Genomic DNA, 22,875 nt, shown 5'->3' with positions numbered 1-22,875 from the left:
ACACTAGATGTCAGTAGAGATCTATATTGCTTAAAGATCTTTTCGAATAACACACACGCGCACACACACACACACACACGCACGCACGCACGCGCACGCGCACACTCACACAATGCATACTGCATACTGCATACTGTTTATAGTGCATAAACAAATCTATGAAATCATTTGGACTTATATCAATATCAATACCAATATCAACAATGTATTTTGTCATTTTATGTATAGTCCAATCAGTGTCTTTTTCTTTTGTATAATCATAATGTATGTAAATCCAAATAGTAAAATACCCCAAAATAATGGACACAAAACAAAACTAATAATGTTTGTATTGTGGATATTTAGTTATTGCTACATTTCAATGACAAACATTTTATATGAACTAGGAACACAAAAAGATTGTCATCAGTCTGAATTGAGATTTTATACTATGTAATGTGGCATGCATATTGTAAATATACTGTAACTCAACCATTAACCTAAACATTTTACACCAGTATTTGCAGAGGATATAAAAGTAAAACAAAAATGTTTATAATTGTAAATTGATTTTTAAAATCTCCCTTCAAGTAGGATAAATTTTTAATTGGACTGCGAATCATGTTACTATTTTTGGTCTAAAATCTTCCTTTTCGATTATGTAATAACAATGTTTACATTGTTTTTTTTTTAAAAATATAATATATGATTGGCTCTGTACTATCCAGCAATACAAACCCCACTGTGTTCAGAAAGTTTGAATGAGTGTAATTTCAAGTGTAACACTAAGCAGTAGATTTCATCAGACAACAAAAATAAATATTCTTGTATTAATTAATACATTTTTTGTTTGGCCAGCTAAATCCCTGACCAGACAAAGCAGTTAGTGTATGTGAATGAATAAATGAATGATGCCATTGAATGATATTGCTATACTCTAGACTGCTAAGTTACTCTAGACTGTTCCAACTAAAGAATTTATGAATCAATACAGATCAATTCATTAGTATGTAAATCAAAAGTACAATGAGATTCTCACATTGAGTATTATACATAACTACAGACAATACATATATACTTTAAGCTACTGATACAAAGGCATTGAGCAGTCGGGTTTATGGGTTTTGATGAAATAACTTAACACTGAACCTGCAGGCTGAAGGTTTTAGTGTACATTATGCATGCAATTGTTATTTTGTCTGGTATTTAATCAACAGTTAAAATATGTTTTGCAAATGATCACTTAGGATGTGATTGATAAACTTTTTAAAGAATACTCCCCACTGTACTATTACCAGTTTTTGTGCTGCTCATTATTGGGTACCAGAATTCTGAAGTTGACCAGGTTTACACGTTTTTGACAGTCACATGCATTATAATGTATCAGGGTAAATATTTTGAATTACATTTTAATTAGAATTATTTTTCTTCCTTGCCTTCAGGGACTTCCGGGACCTATAGGGCCTCGTGGGCCAAAAGGCGTTCGGGTGAGTGTAACATTTTTTAACACTGTCTTTTTTTCATCACCCCCAGCAATGTAACTGTGGAAACACACTGTGGTGTAACATCAGACATGGTCTGTGGCATCCTGGGTTACTAAGCAACAGGCCTATCATCTGTGGTTATTGTTGGGTGTCTGGTGTTTCTCCTGTGACATTAATCAAAATGAGCAACTGCACTTTCTCTGCCTTTATTCCTATCTATTATTTTTACCTGTTTCAGTCACCCTGTTTTCTTCTTCCACTTTATTTTACCTGTTGTGTTATTTGTTTCATATGTCGTACTTTTTACTTTACTGTAGAGAATACACCATGTCAAATTGCTTTCCAGACTGATTCTAAAGCCAAAAGTGTACAGTGTGTGTGTACAGTGTGTGTGTGTGTCTGTGTGTCTCTGTGTGTATGTGTGGGTGTGTGGTCAAAAGTAGGCCAGTTTTGGTGCTTTCTCCTACTCACTCATGCAGATGCACACACACACACACACACACACACACACACACACACACACACACACACACACACAAGCTCTTTATCAGATTTAGCTCTGCCTCATACTGTCTGGAATTTCCTGTTTAAAATCAGACTGAGGCCCTGTTGGGGCACACAGGAGGTGTGTGGTCATTATGCTTGTTTATCTTTATGTATATGTGTTTGCATTTATGTTTGTCTGATACATTTGTGTATATATGTGTGTTTGTGAGCAATCATTTCATCATGACACTTAATGCACAGTACCACTTGTGTACAGGATAAACTTGTGTGTTTATGTCTGGGGTCTGTATAATAATAAATCACAGGTATTAGTATACAGTAGTAGTAGTAGTAAAGTAAAGACTTCTATGTAGTTTTACATGTGTGTGTGAGTGCACATGCATTTGCATGTGTGTATAAATATATATGTGTGTACGATATTCTGCTTTACAGTCAGCATGGCACAGCCTGCGTATCCCTGGCGTGAGGGTATGTGCCCTTGGACTACATTGTGGAGGCCAGCACCATGCAGTCCATGGGCATATACACTTTCCTCAAGGTTTACCTCTTCAGTGAGACCATCCACATGTCCATTTGCATCCTTTCCTTTTCCCATGCATTCATCTCTTCTTTTTGTAGTGTGGGAAAGATTTCAGGTGGACTTACAGTTTTTTTTTCTGTTTCTTTCTCTGTGGTCCCCGGCCTTCCTTTGTCTCTCTGTCCCTCTTTCTCTCTGTAGGGTTTTATTGGCATTCCTGGCCTTTTTGGTTTACTGGGACCTGATGGTGAAAGAGTGAGTTTGTTCTAATTTTCTTGATATTTACACACACTTTTTACACAAAATAAAAATATTTTTTTTAATATTATTTGCTTGTGACAAAAAAATGTTCTTAATATTCATAAAAAAAAAAGAAATAAATGATCTTGTGCTCTTAACATGAGGAAAAAAATAAGGGCAAAAAAAGTTAATAACCACATATCGCATAGGGGTATAATGCAATGCTATTATCTGTATATTTATCTGTTTATAATTAAATAAGGTAAGGGTTTTTATTTTATAACAAAAAGCTTTAATATATCTTTATTCCATACTCCTGAGCTGGATGCCCTGTTAAAAGTTCTAGTAAGCTTTTAATTCTCCAAAGCAACAATGGGCCTCATTCACCACTTTTAACAAGTTGTGTGTAAATGTTTGTATAACCAAACCAAACAAATATTTTCTGCCAGATTTACGAAAGTCACACAAACTCTGGTTTCCTTCATACTCATGCAAATATTGATCACTGCACAACAGTCCAAACACTTTCCTATCACATTAAGTAATTCACACAAAAGTTGAAAAGCAGAATTAACAAGAATTAACAAGATTTTAATGAACACCAAATGTGTATATATATATATATATATATATATATATATATATATATATATATATATATATATATATATATATATATATACACAAACCCGATTCCAAAAAAAAAAACAGGACACTGACAAATTGTGAATAAAAACAGAATGCAATGGTGTGGAAGTTAAAAAAAATATAAATTTAAATTTCATTTCCAAAAATAACTTTAAATTTTGATTCTTCTGACCACAGAACAGTTTTTCATTTTGCCACAGTCTATTTTAAATGAGCCTTGGCCCAGAGAAAGCGCCTGCGCTTCTGGATCATGTTTAGATATGGCTTCTTTTTTGACCTATAGAGTTTTAGCCGGCAATGGCGAATGGCACGGTGGATTGTGTTCACCAACAATGTTTTCTGGGAGTATTCCTAAGCCCATGTTGTGATTTTTATTACAGTAGCATTCTTGTATGTAATGCAGTGCCGTTTAAGGGCCCGAAGATCACGGGCATCCAGTACCGCTAGTATTTACTGGTCTGGAAGCATAAAACAAACCCTTTCCTGGGCTGAGACACGCTAGCTAGCTTCGGGGTTGGCCGACCTCCTCACGATGTCTAGCTTTTCTGGAAAATTTATTTTTAAGTATGTCCGAGACCAAATCAATTTCTCTTTCTTCGCAGGCATAAAAAAGTTTAACTCAGATGTATTAATGTGTGCAGAGCACTACAGATGTTTTTTGCCGGTTGAACTCAGCTGTAACAGTTTCCCTCTGAACAACCAATCAGAGGATGGAAAAATGATGACGCTACTCTGGGCCAGCTAACTAGCCCTGTAAGGCGAATATGAAATCTAAATGGTTAAAGAAACAGACCAATTGATAATATTCTTAAAGGTAAAATGGCTTGCAGAAAGAGACTTTGCAGGCCGTAGCCAGATTAGATTGACAATGGCAGCACATAGAGGCTGAAATCTGATTGTAAAAAAAAAATGTAACATCCACGTCCACGTACTGGAAGCAGTGCAGAAAAGAAAAACGCTACGAAATGAGAATAAACTGTTGGGAATAAATTAATACAATATTATGGAACAAATATTCGAACTTAGGTTGTAAATGTAGCTCAGTGCTTCTGATAGTGTTCAAGCCAGCAGAGAAGGCTTTGTTGGCCCTGACCCCCCCACTGATATATATATAGATATATATATCTGCTCCAATTAGGGGCCACAGCGGATCATCTGTCTACATACTACTCTGTCCTCTATATTTGCCCTTTTTTAATTAATTACCTGCATGTCTTCCCTCATCACATTTATAAACCTTCTCATTGGCCTTCCTCTTTTCCTCCTTCCTGGTGGATCCATCCTCAGCATTCTTCTACCGATATATCCCATGTCCCTCCTCTGCACATTTCCAAACCATCTCAATCGTGCCTCCCTCACCTTTTCTCGAAAACGTCCTACATGTGCGGTCCCTTTAATAAACTTATTTCTAATCCTGTCCATCCTCGTTCCTCCCAATGAAAATCTCAGCATCTTCAGCTCTGCTACCTCCAGCTCCACCTCCTGTGTTTTTACTCAACACCACTGTCTCTAAACAATACAACATAGCAGGTATCACCAAAGTCTTCTAAACTTTACTCCCCCGTGTATATATATATATATATATATATATATATATATATATATATATATATATATATATATACATACTTTCTTGGTAGGCTACTGTTTAGATACAAGCCGTTGTAATGCGTTGAGTCTGGGTTGCAGTTGCAACAGAAATCATATAAGCACAGACAGGTTTGCAAAACTCATGCTTTTTTATTTTTCTTGGCAACAGCGTTACGGGTTAGTCAAAGAAACTTAGAAATGAGCATCAGAAAATAATAAGGACATATTCCTTGGTCTTGCACACATGCAGTAATAGCGGAAAAATGCGACGGCAGGCTATTCCCAAAATACCGCTCTACTCTTGAAGGAGCCACAACATATTTTACCCGTTACACCGTGTAACAGACACTGTCTTTCGTTAAAGCCTGTGCAAAGTTCATTAGTTACAGTGTGCGGCTTATAGACAGGTGCGGCTTATTTATGTTTAAAATAAAAATCTTTTCAAATTCAGTGGGTGCGGCTTATAAATGGGTGCGCTTTATAGTCCGGAAATTACAGTGTGTGTATATATATATATATATATATATATATATATATATATATATATATAAACATTAATGTGATTAATCTCACCCAATGCCTGCTGCATGTTTAGACTTGAGGTTTATTTAAGTGGCAGTGTTTTTACTATATATGTTTACAAAATACAGAATGTGTGATTTATTTAATATGTTAGATATGTCGGATATACAGGTATACTTTTTTTTTGCAGAAATATTTTACAAAATGAGGCTTTATTTGAAGCTCAGTACTGCAGGGTTTTGGTCGGGCTACTGCAGCAAATCAGTAATTTAAAAAAAATTAAAAGTTTCTGTGGCCAAATATATTGGGCTACTTCCAGAAGGACTTTTTATGTGGTTATGAGTTTTAGTTGGGGTGAGAAATTTTGCTGACACCTGTCAACCCACATGAAAGCAAAACCCACACGGTCACACATATTTGTTTGTTTTATCCTGCAGGATCCCAGTCATGATGGACACTTCTTGTCTGAAGCTTTTAAGAAAAAAAATTATCAAAAAATAATATTAAACAAAACAACCCACTAGTATTATACGTATTCAGCATTTAGTTACGATTCATTATCTGTTTAACTTGAATCATGTATTTATAAAAAGTTACAAGTGTTAAAATGCAAAACCACAAGATACAAAGAATTAAATACAATATAAGTAAATAGACCAAGTACAATAAATACAAATGATAAATACAACACACGAGCTGTAACATCTGCATACATTACACAGCAACACTGTTACAGCACTTTGCCTTTAAAATACATAAATAACAATTCATAAGTTTATTTGCTACAGGGCCTTTTAAATCTTTCGACTTGTAAATCAAAGCTAAAGCTAATACAATTTCAAATGTGATTTAATTAAATGAATTAATATTTCATATAGGCTCATAGTAATGAAAGTATAATTTTTTTGCTAGTGTTTTATTTTTTTTAGTGGGTCATAAGAGGATAGTTTTTTACTGGATATTTTTAACAACCTACAGAGCAAAAGTTTCTAAAATTAACCAATGATTGCTAATTAATTATTGTAATCATTAACAAATGAATTACTTTTCCTCTCTCTGTCTCCCCTACTTACATATTTTATTTATTTATTTATTTTTTCAGGGTACTCCTGGTCCTCCAGGGAAGAGGGGCAAGATGGGTACGCCGGTAAAGTTTAATCTTAACTTCCTCAACTAATTATGTGTGTGCGTAAGAAAGGGAAATAGAGACGTGTGTTATTACACAACTGGTATTAACATCTGACTCGGGTGACAGAAGTGGACAGCCGAGACAGATCTGCAATTATTTATGTCCTGAATGCATGACTTGATTGTCCATACGTACATTAACCTTATACATTAAAACTGTTGTACATCAGGATGCTAGTTCATGTATGTCTTCCAGGATTTTTATCAGAATGTAATGGTTTGGCTGTGTTGTCTGCTTCGTGTGTAAGACTCTTTTGCTGAGTCAGCATTAATATTTTGAACAGGGGAGAGAGAGTCTGTTTATTGCTGGAACAGCAGTGGATTTTGACTCAAGACACACATGCACACACACAGATATATCCAGACGTGTGAAATATGTCCACATCCAGAAATTTGCTTAAAACTAAACTGCACTGTCAGCAAGTATGTAGAGCGAGAGTGTGTGCTTTCCTGTCAGTGTGTCTGCTTTGCACTTCATTCATTATTTAGCAGTCTAACTTTTTCTCTTTGCTCCTTCAGGGTTTTCCTGGTGATTTTGGCGAGAGGGGACCCCCAGGAGCTGATGGAGAGCCTGTAAGTCCAACTTAATTTTCTTTTCTAAACACAATATAAGCAGTAGCTCCAATGAGAAAGACATATGTGAGAGCAGTCTGTTCATGTGTTACTTCCGTAGCATAAACTATGCCTTTAATTTGGCTATAGGTTTGGATTTCGATCCCTTTTTAAAACCACACTGTGAATTAAGCCTCAGCTTTGAAGCAGTTTCCATGACCTCACAAAAACCGTAAACATAACAGGATGATGCACACAGTATATACCTTAAAAGACATGTCCGCATTATGCCACTTAATACTTCTGAAATTCTTTAGCTTATGTTATCCCTCATTTATCATAGCAGTCTGTGGATGTGTGTGCATAAGTGTTTGACAACTCTCTACATTCCGTGTGCTTCAGCAACGAAACATTAATGCCTCCCTCATGTGTAACTACAGAGCTCTGCTGCTAATATTTCAACTTAATAAAAATATTGCAGGACCACAACATATTAATGGGTGGAAATTAGATCTTTATGACTGACCGTAAGATTGGTATGTTCCTTTTGAACATCCCATTCCACATTTAGTTCCCATTTGCATAATAACCTTCACTATTCAGGGAAGATGTTTCACTAGAAATTGGAGTGTGGTTGTTGGCGTGAGCAGCAGCAACATCAGTGTATTTTTTAGCTGCCTGACATCTGTTGTATTGCAATTGCATGAATAACTTTTTTGTAAATAGCATGTTATATACTAAGCAATACACATCAGTTCAGATGCATATGCAAATATTTTTTAAATAATACTGCATATGCACAATACTAAGGCAAAGAAACAAAATACAAAGTAACAAAGAAAACATAAAGAAACCGTAACCTGAGCATGAAAATATTAATACAACTACAGAAGACAAAAACAAGCCAATGAGTGTTGGGCAAACTAAATACTAAATAAACAAAATTGGCCTATATTAAACAGCGTGTCATAGTTCCTACAATGTGTCTAACAATTCCTAGAAACCCAGGTGTACCAAAGAAATTTAAAATATCACTGGGAATATATACATATATTTTACTTATAAAATATGGGTGCCATTAATAAGGGGGCCAGTAACTGTAGCACATATATGTAACAAAGCTATAGTTGCTATCAAAGCTATATACATTTAACCAACATTAGTGAAAGGCACTGAAAATGTATAGCTCAATATCACAGTCACAATATCAGTGACATGTAATTAAGTCATGTCCTCAAGACATGGAAGTGCAGTTACTATTGGGAAACATGGTCAATAGTCCATAATTTAGACAAGTAGAGGTTATTACTATTAGTTCATTATTGATTTTAGATATCGAACTTGGTTGAATATAGTTTTGTTCTGTTTTATGCACTAATAAATAGCAATTGTTTTAGTTAAAAATAGTAGGTTCTATTCTAGTAAAAATTGCATTTACAGGTATTAATAATAATGTTCAAGTGTTCAAGTCAGCTAGGCTCTACATTTAAATACAACAGATGAGTAGCAACTATTTGTGTTCTAGTACACCACTAAGTCATGGTCACTAATTTTGGTTTACTTTATCACACATTAAAATAATACAGAAAACAATGTAACTTTAGTGAAAGCAGTGATATCCCATTCCTTAACTGCTTAAGCAAAGCCCCTGTTCTTTCTGAGAAAGCAAGAGATGTCTCAGTTCCTATCTCCTTCATACTTCATTATACTTCATTATGTCAGGGCTGGAAGAAATGCACAACAGGAGAACCCTGGTGTGATGTAAGGGCGATCACTTTACTGCTTCATGCAGAAACGGCAGGATGGTTGGAGACAGGAAATGAGAAACTCCACATGTTCTGTCCATAGAATGAAGTCCCCCTACCACACACAAAGTACACACACAGGGTACATCCACATGCATAAATATGAACAGCAATACTAATATGTAGTTTGCATACTGGTATGCAAATACCTACCTTTGGAAATGCACCTGGATGTGCACTAATACAAGTTATTAAAAAGTATGTACACAGCCATACAGTGTCATCACAAACACACACACACACACACACACACACACACACACACACACACACACACACAGCTAATTACAATACATGACAAACTATACATAGGTGTGTCTGAGATGCAGATGGAAAAAAATGATATGCAGATAAATATCATTTATTGAATTAAAAATTAAAATAATTATTGAAGCTTTTTTATTATACCAAAGGACATTCCTGTAACTCCCCACTTCCTAAAATATTTGTCTCATTATTTAAATGTGTGTATTTATTACTTATAGCTATAGATCTCCATACTCCAAATTTTCCACCAACAGAGCAGACATTATTTATAGGCCTAGTCAATTTATGTGTAGAATCAAATAGAGTAATAAATATAGAAAGCTCATAATAAATATAATTTTAAATGGTAGGTTGTAAATATCACTATGATAACAAAATAAAGCTATTATTTATGGACCCCATATGGAATATCTTTGGCTATTTTTTTCATCTGGGGCATCTTTTTAGACCAGCGACCACTGCAGACTTGCGTTCATTATGCTCGCAAATAAATCCTATTTATACCTCATGTGTGATTGTAGTGTATTTCTGTTCCAAAAAATACTTCCTCCAACCCTGAGATATATGAGTAATCCACAGTGTAAAATCAGCTTTATTCTTACAAACGTAATACGCAAAATATGCTAAACCAACAGCTGTTGATCCGATTGCTAGCACTTTTTTTGTGCAGCACAAGGCACTTTGCCAATCATTACTGATCTTCAGCTCTCTGAAAAAGAAAACAAGGTCAGTGCATTCTGCCAAATAGCAATTGAATGTATTAACTGATATCAGATTTCTTCTTCAAATAAGAAAGTTACCAAACTTGGTGTGGATTCTACAGTATTTCACTGTAACACACAATTTTAAAGATGCAAGCCTTTTAAAATAGTCAGGAGTGAGGGAGATAAACATGGGTTTAATATCTGGTTTCTGAACAAGGGTCCAAGGCTTAAGACTTTACATCTTTCTATACAACCTACATGTGTCAGTCTGTGTTTTTTTTAGGCCATATTTATTAATAAATAATTACAACTCTTTGCATGTGAAGAACGTGGAAGTTCTAAGAGGCCATGCATTATCATTTTTTTCTATTTTTTTTTTCTCATGATCTCGACATACTGAGTGGTTTTCTTGTGATTATGACCATTTTCTCGTGATATCAACATAACAAAGGTTGTTTTCTCGTGATAACAACTTAATTTTCTGCCAAAAATGCTTTATTAATGCAAATGCTGCTGTCTTTAGAACAGTCTCTTATGCTGAATACAGAAAAATTAACTACTGGTCATGAGGAATCAATGTTTATGTCGAGATCACGAGAAAATTAAGCCGTGATAACCATAAAACAACTTGTGTCATGTCAAGATTGTAAGAAGTCATGATAACGAGAAGGTACCGCTTGTTATTTCAGGATAATTAAAAAAATTAAGTTGTGATCAAGAGAAAACAAGAAAGAAAAAAAATATTATAATGCATGGCCTTTTAGGACTTCCATATGAAACAGAAAAATTATTTATTTCTTTTAGGGTGTTATTGGTGCCACTGGCCCTCCTGGAGTACTTGGACTGATTGTGAGTATACTTGATTGTAAAATTGGGTTCAAGTTTTGTATTAATAGTGGTTGCTTTACCATTATCTATGCCAGAATCACCAGGGAGAAAATTAGCAATGCTGACTGGATGGCACACTTGGTCTCTCTTCAGTTATTGCAACACTAGACAATCTTGGGTGTCGGTTAGCTCAAGGGCGAATAGCATTTTCTATGCTGTCCTCTGATGCAGCAGAAGCAGCAATTCCAAAAAAATGCTTTTGGCTAACTTTACATGTTTTGGAGGGCGCTTGTGCTAGCCTCTATCCTCTCTTGTTAGCTTGTTAGCTTGAAATGGAAGAGCTACCTGGTGGATAGGAATTGGCAGATGATCAAATTGGGAGAAGAGCAATGAAAAATGTGTAAAAATTATGTTTGTCTTAATGCATGAATACACTGCCCTCTCCTGGATATATATGGTAGTGCAACAAGGTCCTTGGCAGAATCTTAGACCTGAGACATTACAATTTATGACATACTTTAGAGCAAATGTACATATTATGATGTTGGCTCCTTTATCAATTCATTCAATTGTGTAATTGCTTGCATTAGTCCTGCAGCTTTTTTACAAAACTTTATAGGAAAGGCAAAAACTATTTCAGGATCATCAACCACAGAACACAACACTAAGTTTTATTTTTGAATGATGATTTCAGTAGATCAGGTCTTACATTTTTTTTTAGCAATCCTCGTGTCTTAGAACTGTTTCATTGTACCTTTTCAACCTTTCCCAGCTTCTAAACTACTTCCTACTCTAGATGTTTTAATTAAGCACAACTGCAATATTAAGTGTTTATGTTAGGGAAAGCTATGTAGTTTGTCCAAGTGTTTAAAAGGAAAATGTGATCATTTCACATAGGGTGGCGTTTTGGACTTCATTGTTAATGTGTATGTTTAGTACAGAAATCTTCTCTGTTTTACTGTTTTAGGGTGACATGGGCCCAGCGGGGGTGGTTGGTTTACCTGGACTAATTGGACTAAAGGTTAGAATTACACACACACACACACACACACACACACACACACACACACACACACACACAAGCACACACCTACATCCACACCCAATCAACCACCCACACATACACACCAGTTTTTAGTGGTCAATAGATTTGGCTAAGTGATTTATTCAGTATGATCAAAAAGTCAGTGCTCTAGCAGAAAAGTAATTGTCTATAAGGTCAAATAAATAATTTTATGTTGATTTGATGACCCATTTAATTAGTTAGTAGTAATTTGTTAGGATGCTTTGATGCCACACATTTTCTAAAATTGTAACAGATACATTTCTCTATAAGACTTACCATCTATTATTATATTTAGCATTAATGGTCATATGTTAACAGATAATAGTTCAGATAATATTCACAGATAATATTCACTCAAAAAAGGCCTGTATGTTTTACATACTGTATGTGTTACTGTCTACTGACCTAATTTTAAAATTAAATTACATTCATAAAATATTTTGTCTTTGAAATAGTTTGAAACAGACAAAAGTTATTGTCATCGTTCTTAAATCAGACTTTGCTTTTGAATAAACAGAATATTATAATATTTTATATTATATATGATATTCATTTGTAAGGATTGAATTGGTGATACAGTTGCTGTAAGCCACTGGTGTGTATTGTTTTGTGTGTCATTTGTCTGTTTTGTATCTATGTGCCAGGGTGTTGCTGGGAACATGGGCGAGCCCGGACTGAAAGGTGATAAGGTGATCTGAATGCTCTTATTGGCCCTGTTATTCTGCAGCATGCCATGGAAAATCCTTCCTCACTGGTTGGCCTGTGTTGAGCATGTGCTTTCTGAACATCCCTGTGTGTAGCCCTAATAAGAAAAGGCAATAGAAGATACAAGCTTATCTACAATGGCCAGAATTTGCTCCATTTAATATACCTGATGCATAATTTGATATTAAGGGCCTGAGTTACTAAGCTGTTTACGCTTGTTTTCAGGCACAGTTAGATGCATTGAACTTGCATTTTGTAAAAAGCCTAAACATGAAAAATATATTCCAGGCAAGTGTCTACAGGCAAAGTACTCTTCATATGCTTCTTCTTATGAGATTATGCAAACATAAAATTTGAAAAATAGGAAGTGTGGCTGATTACATTTTTCAGTCGATGTGCTAACCTTTATTATTAGTAGCAACCAGTTTTGTACATTCTTTTGTCATTTCGACTTTAAATTAGTCAGTGTTCTAATGCTTCCTTTGACTGTTATTGTCGTGCATATCGTGCAACCTTGGAATAAAGTTTATTTACATACTTAATCATTATAAAATACAATCTAAGGTTTTGTAAACAGCAGTCTTAATTTTGGTAATTGGCATAAATGGCAAAAATACACACATCCTTTACTCAAGCAGAAGTACAGATACTCATGTTTTAAAAGACTCTGGTACTGACTACACTGTTTCACTCAAGTTAAAGTAAAGAAGTCTGGGCTCTTACATGTACTTAAGTAAAAAGTAGTCATTACTTCTGTTTTAGTGTCATGCTGGCAACTAGACCTCTGTTCTCAGTCATGTTTACATCGCTGACTCCCTCTGTTTCATCCACTTTAGCTATACTCCTTGTTGCCTTCTGCCTTGCTTGTTGTTAGCTTTGTTAACTAGCCTAGCCAGTGGTAGATTGAAAAAGCCGCGCATTGAAAAACAGCACGCAGTGAAAAGAAAAGATATTGATCATGTCACCAAATAGATTAAAACTAAAGTAATGAGTCTGGTTTGAAAATGTAAGTAGAAAGTACAGATATTTGTATAAAAAAGTGTAATGAGTAAAAGTAAAAGGTTGTCCAAAAAAAAAATAGTGAAGTAAAGAACTGATACCAGAAAAATGTACATAAGTGCAGTAACAAAGTACCATCACTGGTAATTGGGAATAAAACTATCAATCATTATAATGCCATAAAACCCAATTACTTTCTGACATGCATTTTTTTCTCATGTTCTGACATGAGTAATCACCCATGCACATTGCATTTGGCAGGTGGTCGGTTACTAATTTGTATTATGAGCGAATGTTTGAGTTGTGTCTTGTGTCTGTTACACAAATTGAGCCCCTTAATGTTCTCATTAGTCTGTAGAGAATTTCTGATTTTGTCTGCAGTCACATAGCTGTTGGCAAAATCAGGCCAGAACCCCACTGAAGTTATTTTTTGGTTGGAGCAAACTAAATCTGTGCCATCAATTTAAGGATAATATTTTAGAATTTGAGCATATTTAATCTGTACTATTCTTTTAAGCATAACATTTTAGAATGATGAAAATATACAAATAATATCACACTTATTCCAACTAGGATGGATCCCTCTTCATCAAACATCTCTGATACTATCTTTATCTCATTCTCTCACTTGGTTCCTTTTATCTGCCTACTAGGGTGAAATAGGGCTCCCTGGACAGCAAGGGGAGATTGGTTTTCCTGGAGACAAGGTACTTGTTTTAGAGTTTATGTTTAAGGGTTTGTGAAGTGTGACTCATAACGCAATGCTTATTAATGTATAATAATACTGCTTTTATATACTGCTTTATTTACATCATTCTTTGCCATCCTACTGTCAAAGATTTTTCCTTTTTTTTCAGATTTTTCAATTATTGGCACATCTTAAAGCTAGCTCAAGCCAACTGGAGGTTTAAGACAAAATTCTGAAAGAAAAAGAAAATAATAAATAATAATTATCTCCAGTATACTGCATAGTCCCATGCTTTGTTTGACCACAAACCCAAATGACTAGACAGTGCTAGCTAACTTAATGTAATAATATTATGATGTAGTTAACTAGAAATAGTCAGTATTATCTGTATTTAGTCTGTATTCATCTGACCAAGAAATTGATGGAAACCTTAAAAAAGGGTTTTGCGTTAATGTTTAATGTCCTGTAGGCTGCCCATAGGAATTATTTCACACATTATTTATACATTACTTTGAATAAGGATTTAAACACACTCACCAGCTCACTCCAAAATTCATAGTTATATGACAGACACTTAAATTGTTCTACTTATTCATTGAACATTTTATTTATTAGTCTTAAATGTTAGACATATGGTAAATATCTCAATGAGATCCTTTTCAGTTCTAGTTTGTAATACTACCAAATGTAAAAAGGTTTAAGAAGGTGGTACAGAGGTGTCCTTTAATTTTGCTTCATGTGTTTTGTTTCAGGGTATTCAGGGTGTGCCAGGGTTGCCAGGTCCTTGTGGTAAACCTGGACTCCAGGTAAGCATTTAACTTATTTATCTTATAGTGCCAATCACTACAGCAAATCTTGTGCGCTACCTTTTATTTTCTCTACTTACTGTCCTATTGAGAATACTGGCTTTTATAAGAAAGGACCTTTGTTGAGTTTATTGATTTATGTTGCTCACATCTTGCTACCTGCTAATAAGTTGATTTAACAAACAGTCAGCGAAAGAAACAATAATTTTGTTACGGATCAAAATAATTTCAAGTGAAATATCTTTTAATGCTAGTGAATTATCTTTCTTTGAATGCTTTTTCACCCACATGTTTTGTCAAGAATGCTTGAACATTTTATTATGTGCTTCTTCTAGGGTAGACAAGGAGAGAGAGGGCCTGTTGGGGTCCCTGGCCCACCAGGTCCTGAGGTAAAATTTCATATAAAAATAATGCTTATTTAGTCATTTTGATGTAATATTTTACATCATTCTGAAAAATTCTCGAAGAAAATTAATATAATTTTTTAGGGTTTCCCTGGTGACATCGGACCCCCTGGACAAAACGGACCTGAGGGGCCAAAGGTTAGTGTTACTGAATATATGTGTATGTAGTGTAGTAATAGCTATGCCGATTTAAATGTTAGACAGGCCACTGAATCTCTTCTCTTGTGTATTTGTTTGACACATAGGGTGCACCTGGAGTACGGGGGTTGCCAGGACCTCGAGGAGCTGCAGGAAAAGAGGTGTGTGGATGTGTGTATATGTGTGGGAGAAAGATATAATTGGATTTAGTGTCCCACTTACTTAAATGTATAAATGTAACTATAATTTTTTGTATTTAATTACAAGGGAGATGAGGGACCAGTTGGACTACCTGGACCAACAGGACTGGAGGTAAGCATCCTATTTTGAAATGTTCTGATTAAAATAAGGACCAATTAATAGTTGTGAGTGGGTAGCTGTGACAGTTCACATTGAAATTTTTTGTATATATTTTTAAGCTATAACAGCTTATTAGGTTGATTGGTCCCGGAAAAAACCCATATTTAACCTTATTTCCCGAGTAAACATTTAGTTGTTAATTTATTGATTACTCTAACTCTACTGTTAGAGTAATCAATAAATTAACAACTAAATGTTTACTCGGGAAATAAGGTTAAATATGTTTTTTTTTTTTGTTTGTTAATTTATTGATTAAGTTATATATTTTATTTGGGATCTTATTGTGGGCATTTCACTGGCAGTAAAAAGTACATGATCATTCACCTGGATTGATCTCTACTAAAGTGTAACCGATCCCCAAATCCATCTTAAGTTCTTTATAATGTACTGTTTTTGACTTATTTGGACATATTGCAAAACAATATATATTTATTTGTATACTGTGTGCTGCCATGCATTATTATAGGTTTATTGTGTAGTGTGAATGCTGAATAAGAGGTTGCTGCAAGAGTAGCTGCGGGGTTTGTTAATGTAGTGACTGAGTTCCAATTTGTGAGCCAAAAAATTAAATGTGTTTAAAATATATTTTCCTATATTCTTTTCTTTTTTTGTACATGAACGCTAGCCATCACACTTATCTGTCCTGAGCCTTTTCACAGTTATTATAATCACTCATCTGTAAAGCGGCTGTAGCAGATTTTGTGCACAATTACTAAAAATATAATTTATTCCACATTTTCATTTTTACATAATAAATTTTGCACAATCAAGCAACAGTTACATTTTTTCAGCAAATGTAAATTATAGTTAAGAGGTTTACTTTACTTTTACTTTAAAATTTTTATAATATATATAATATTTTCAGTCATTTTTTTTCCTCACTTAATTATTAACTTTTTCTTATTAGGGTATCATGGGCAAAAAAGGTTTTCCTGGCAAGTTCGGTCCTGAAGGAGTTAAGGTTAGAGTTTAAATCTGCACACACAGACACAGAAATAGATATGGAAAAAGACACACACAAATACACAACTGAATTTTTTGACTGTTTCAGGGGGAACAAGGAGACACAGGGAAGGCGGGTCCAATGGGAGAAAGAGTAAGTGTAATATGTTTACCCAGACACCTGCACATTATAGAGGCAGTGGTCTACCATGATATAGCATAATGGCATAATGGCAAAAAATTGTGTGATGTATGAAATTTTTCAGTAGCAATACTTAATAACCTGATAACTACATTAATGACCATCTGCTTAAATTGATCAATGTGGACACATTACATGATGTTTGGGTGTAAAGCATTTTCTGATAATTGAATCCAAATAAAATCCGAATCAAGGTCAAGGGAATGCAGTCAGTCTGTCTTGCCAAATTTAAGGATAATAATCACTAAATCGTAAAAAGTGCTATCATAAAAAGCATATTCAGGCCTATGGCAATCATCTCATAATCATGACAAGCTCAAAAATTATGGTATTTAGGTGGTCACATTGGAATTGCAGGCAGCAGAATCTAAGAATCTAAGTTTGACCTTACACATATAAAATGAATATGTAGCTTTGTGCAAGTAACTGGCAACAGGTGTGGTGGTAGAGCTGAATAGAAAATTAATTTATTGTAGATAAACATAGCCTTCCTTCAATACAATTACATGAATCAGTAAAAAAAATAAAAAAAAGGCTTTGTGTGCAGGTTTCTATTCATCCCGAAGGTGTGTAGTGGAACTGAGGTCAGGGCTCTGTGCACTTTGTGCTCTTGTTTGTGCATGGGTCTGTTGTCATGCTTGAATAGGTTTGGTCAGGGCCTCTTAATTAAAGTAAAGGGTAAATCTTGCCTTTCACTTTATTCTACTTTATTCTACATTAGCTCTGTGCACTGCTCTGCAATTCATTGAAATTCATTCTGGCAGTTTTTCTACGAAATTTATTAGTATACTAAATTTATTAGTTTTTATTTATCAATTTGTCTTATTAGATTTCCAGTGCTGTTTTAATACAAGCAGAATTAAAGTACAAGTTTCAAAAATGCTGTCTGTGGAAATAATTTAATTCATGCACTTAGTCTGAAAATAGTAAATTATAAGCCCATTACAGGATCTGCCTAACAATATAAAATAAAATGTGTTATCTGATTCCATTTTGCACATTTTCACTGCTTTAACATTTAAACTTTTATTGTGTGTGAATTTGTGTGTGTGTGTGTGTGTGTGTGTGTGTGTGTGTGTGTGTGTGTGTGTGTGTGTGTGTGTGTGTGTAGGGTTTGGTTGGCTTTGTGGGCCCTGTGGGTGAACCTGGACTGGCAGGAGAAAAGGTGAGACATTTCAAAGGTGATTTAATCGTATAGGCGTAAACTTATAATGGATAACTAAAAATGAAGTACTTTATAAATGTAAAACATATACCTGTAGTCTATTTAATTCTTGTAAACTGACAGTTAATTGACAATTTCCAAAGATAAAAACATCAGCAAAATGTGTGTGTGTTTCCAGGGTGATCGTGGACTGACAGGATTACCAGGACCACCAGGTGAAAAAGGATCTACTGTAAGTTTCTATTAAAAACTAACAAATACATTAGGATACATACTGCACATGCAGATAATGTATGTAAAGGTTGCGAATTTCAGTAACTTTGGGAATTATTGGTGTGTATGTATGTATGTTCATTTAAGCAAAAATTAGAAGAGTTGATTTTACATGTGGCATATTTCACTGCTTTTATCTCATGGCCAGACAGATTAAATCCATCACAGAAGTAACTGATTTATAAGCTGAATCAATTGAAACACAAACAGACAGCTCCAATTCAGCAATGGAGATATCTTCTTTCTAGTTAAATAATACACAGTATTATTTTATTTTTTGGGTCGGGGGATTGGGGTTGTTGAGCTACATAAAACATTAACAGTTAGTACTCTGGCAGTTTTTCCCACTGTTCACAACTACTATTCCCATCAAACTGTGTGTGGTCATCCAATTCTGATGATGCAACAAGCAAAATATATCTGTCAGAACACTGACAAAATATTGTTTTTGAAAATTTAACCAATTGGGGTAAATTACCAATTATTGCAGTGCAGTTCAGACCTGCCACAGATCCACCTGAATCTCATAACAGCTTTGTATTTTCTTAATTATTTGAAAGCCCAAATATACCTGTCATTATAGAGACATTCTTGCTGCCACCTAAATTTACTTTCAACCACTATACAATGAATTATACAATGATTGTTCCACCTTTCACAACATAATTACCAGCAGACACTTGCTGACTGTTACGGCTTCTTTTTATACGTCTAGGGTTGAAGCTGTAACATTCATACTGTGATCCATTCTGTGAATAGGCCAGGGAAAAGGACACGTAAACCAAGTATAATATAAAAGGATTTATTCAAACAATGAGGAACAGAAGGGAATGGTAAAGTATATACAATATTTACACTAATCAAAAACCAAAGCATAATAAATAATCCCACAGGAGAGAGAGGCGGAGAGTGGCGCTAAAGAAAAGAACACAACAAAACCAACCCAACTACCTCAGTAATAAACCACTAACCTAACACTAAACAAAATTCTTCTGGCGCCTCTACACGCCCTAGCTTACCTACTCTAAACTAACCAAACTACAAAAGTAGCGCACACTCCTAGCTAGTGTCTCTATACATAACATCATCTACGTGTTGCAAGATGTAAGTCACGTGACATACTACCTGCCCAACACTCCTGGGGAAAACACAAGGGTTGTTGTCAGAATATAACCACTCACAAAAACGAAAAAAGAAAAAAGATAACATTCAACGAATCAACGATTGTTGTACAAACCCAAGTCAAAAGGGGAAAATACAATAAACAATCAATTCTTCAAACACAACAATGCAAAAACAAATGGTGCTCATGGTGCTCTCTCCAACGTTCCTGCAGTCCTCTTTTTAAACTCCAGCAGTTGACCGGATTGGCCACAGGTGCAGTCAGGTCACACACGTTGATTAACTCCCTAGCCAATAGCAGTCCAAAGAGGGAGGAACCTTGAGAAATTGACAGGAAGTTGAACCAATAGAGAAAGACAAACACCCACACACACGAACAGCCAATGGGACGTAACACTGACATATACTGAAGTATATATGAGGTGGAAGTCACAATTATAAGATATATAATTTTGTAGAAATAAGGAAATGTATACATCTGTAGAGACTAGTTTGGATCTGAAATATGGGCATTATTTATAGATTTAGATTGCATATATGCATATTGAATACATGAAATACATCTATCAAATTTTTATTACTGTACATTTTTACAAGATGAATAATACTTTTTTGGTAGATTTTCACAACGTACCAAAGCTTGCATTGGTGCTATTGCAGTGTTATTTTGATAAACTGAAAAATGTGTGGTATAAAATGTTAAAAGACCTTATTATAGGCATAAAATGATACTTGGCTTTACACCATGCAGTGAAATACTGGAACTTAATTTAGACCATTTTCTCATTATTATTTATTTGATTTTGGCTGGCTCTAATAGTCTAATATGCCATCCGCACATTATACTTAGGGAATGCTTAATTTGCCTTTTAAGAATGAACATTATATACTTTATATTATATATTATTTTATATATTTTTTATAAAAATATGTATAATTTCCACAAGTGTTTTTCTCCATGATATTCCTGATTAGAAATGTTTTTTCATTGGGACCCTAGAAAAAGGTTGTGGAAGTGGGCATTTTGTTTCTTGCACAAAACAAGAACAATGTGGATAGGATTGTTATGCCACAGTGCTCAAACACCTAAAGATGCATGTAAGAAAACAGTTTTCTGCTACGATTACAATTTTTCAGGGAGGAAATTTAACCAACTAAGTAAAATTAGAAAATATTGTGGGTAGATACAAACCAAATAACTGTGAAAGCAGGCAGAAGGATCAATATTACTGAGTGAACAGAAATACGATGTATATAACAAGCAAGATGCCTACCAAGTGTATGTTCCTTCATTTTCTCCAGTGTTCTGTTATGTTCTTTTTAGTAACATAGTGTAGTCGGTTAGTGTGTTTGCACCTAAAGGATTATTATAGGATAAAATTAAATATGTGTATACTGTCTGCCTCAGGGACATCAAGGAACTCCTGGAGAGGCTGGACCTCCTGGACCCCCAGGTTCACCAGTAAGTCTTATTTATCATATGATGATATGAATTACAGGTATGTATGTTTTATTTAAATGCAATATGATTTTAATTTATATCTCCAGAATTTGTTAACTAATCACAATCCATAATATTGGTTCTTTTTTTTTAACATCACATTTTATACAACTGTGTATGAGTGTGCGACTGTGAGCCAAATAAACCTATATCTCTCTGTTACTTAGGGCGCTCCGGGTTCACAAGGCCCTGCTGGCATTCGAGGGCCTAAAGGAAGACGGGTAAGATAGATCCATGGCCCTCTGTGTGAAGAGCATACTACTTTACACACACACACATAGACAGAGAGAGAGAGAAAGAGAGAGAGAGAGAGAATCTACAGTTATCACATGCAACATTGTTAAATGAGCAAATAATCTGGAATTGATTTAAAAAATAGTGTGCATGCTTCTTTCTTTAAATAAGGATGATCGAAAGATACGAGATGAGATACAGTATAAAGGATAATCATGAACAGGCCCCTAAGATGTAGCTGGTACCATATAATGATTAATGGGGATGTTATTCCATGGATTGCCTCAGGACTGCAATAGCTGAGAATTTTTACACTTCTTCATTAAGTGTGTGTGTGTGTGTGTGTGTGTGTGTGTGTGTGTGTGTGTGTGTGTGTGTTTAGGGTCCACGTGGTCCAGATGGTCAGATTGGCGAGGCTGGTACTGAGGGCCAAAAGGTAAGGTCTCCTAAAGGTCTAAGTCCATACTAAAGTGATCTGGCATACCATTAGCACATGTAATATGATATGTTTTTTGAATAAATCATGTTCACATGTTTTTAGCAAAATATTTAAATGCTTCTGGGTCACTATGTATATGTACAGATTATAGCTACTCACATTCTAAACAACATTGCTTGTTTAAAAAGATGGGTTAAATGATGAAAACACTTAAGAATGTTTATTATTGACACAAGAACTAACTAACCCAATTATTTACTTTTCATTTTGCAATGGATTTAATCTAACATGGATTTTCAGGGTTTACAAAACTGTGTGTATAAAAGGAAGTAATGTCATGATGTATAAAAGTTGAAATAAAACTTGGAAAGAGAACAGTGTACACAAAAAATTATATAATTATTTAAATGGAGAAGTTATTTTCAGACTCTCCTCTCTTTACCTTTTTTCCCTAACTTTTTCTTTCTCTTCCTGTCCTGTCATATCCTGCAATAGGGTCCTGTTGGTCCACCTGGAAAAGTTGGATTTCCCGGAGAGCAGGTAAAAGCTTTACAGTGTGAATTTTTGCAATCACTTTATCTGTAATCATTAAAAACTTTTATTTTTTGCCACTGTGTTGTTCATTCTTTTATAAGATGCAACTGCATAATGTGTAAATTTATGAATATTGTAAAATCTCTGCAGGGGAAGATTGGTGAGCCAGGAGAGACAGGGCCAAAAGGATTCCCGGTATGTGTTTCATACTATTTTTAAATAGCGTTATTTCAGTAGATAGTAACAGCGAAAAGAATTGTTATAGTTTATCAGTTATAGTTATATATATTAAACATATAACTATATATATATTATCAGTTATGGTTATATATATATATATATATATATATATATATATATATATATATATATATATATATTAAACAATATTTTCTTTAGACACTATATGAAAGTTATATTAAAGTTCAAAAGTATAAAATGTTCAATACCAGAATGATAAGCAAAA

The 22,875-nt window shown here is 34.6% G+C and overlaps 1 protein-coding gene across 1 annotated transcript in view; it reads left to right on the top strand.

Moving 5' to 3' along the window:
* Window positions 1–22,875, top strand: part of col27a1a (collagen, type XXVII, alpha 1a) — a 67,084-nt gene that overhangs the window by 22,996 nt on the left and 21,213 nt on the right. Inside the window, exons 10-31 of the mRNA XM_046867761.1 lie at window positions 1,422–1,466; window positions 2,689–2,742; window positions 6,590–6,634; window positions 7,195–7,248; window positions 10,808–10,852; window positions 11,799–11,852; window positions 12,542–12,586; window positions 14,255–14,308; window positions 15,042–15,095; window positions 15,431–15,484; window positions 15,584–15,637; window positions 15,745–15,798; window positions 15,905–15,949; window positions 16,905–16,958; window positions 17,049–17,093; window positions 18,253–18,306; window positions 18,485–18,538; window positions 21,110–21,163; window positions 21,370–21,423; window positions 21,819–21,872; window positions 22,371–22,415; window positions 22,560–22,604. Coding sequence (XP_046723717.1) covers window positions 1,422–1,466; window positions 2,689–2,742; window positions 6,590–6,634; window positions 7,195–7,248; window positions 10,808–10,852; window positions 11,799–11,852; window positions 12,542–12,586; window positions 14,255–14,308; window positions 15,042–15,095; window positions 15,431–15,484; window positions 15,584–15,637; window positions 15,745–15,798; window positions 15,905–15,949; window positions 16,905–16,958; window positions 17,049–17,093; window positions 18,253–18,306; window positions 18,485–18,538; window positions 21,110–21,163; window positions 21,370–21,423; window positions 21,819–21,872; window positions 22,371–22,415; window positions 22,560–22,604 — 1,116 coding nt within the window. The remainder of the gene's footprint in view (window positions 1–1,421; window positions 1,467–2,688; window positions 2,743–6,589; window positions 6,635–7,194; window positions 7,249–10,807; window positions 10,853–11,798; window positions 11,853–12,541; window positions 12,587–14,254; window positions 14,309–15,041; window positions 15,096–15,430; window positions 15,485–15,583; window positions 15,638–15,744; window positions 15,799–15,904; window positions 15,950–16,904; window positions 16,959–17,048; window positions 17,094–18,252; window positions 18,307–18,484; window positions 18,539–21,109; window positions 21,164–21,369; window positions 21,424–21,818; window positions 21,873–22,370; window positions 22,416–22,559; window positions 22,605–22,875) is intronic.

The sequence above is a fragment of the Silurus meridionalis genome, chromosome 15, assembly GCF_014805685.1.
Source record: "Silurus meridionalis isolate SWU-2019-XX chromosome 15, ASM1480568v1, whole genome shotgun sequence".
NCBI classification, from domain to species: Eukaryota; Metazoa; Chordata; class Actinopteri; order Siluriformes; family Siluridae; genus Silurus; species Silurus meridionalis.
This window is presented reverse-complemented; position numbering and strand designations above follow the sequence as displayed.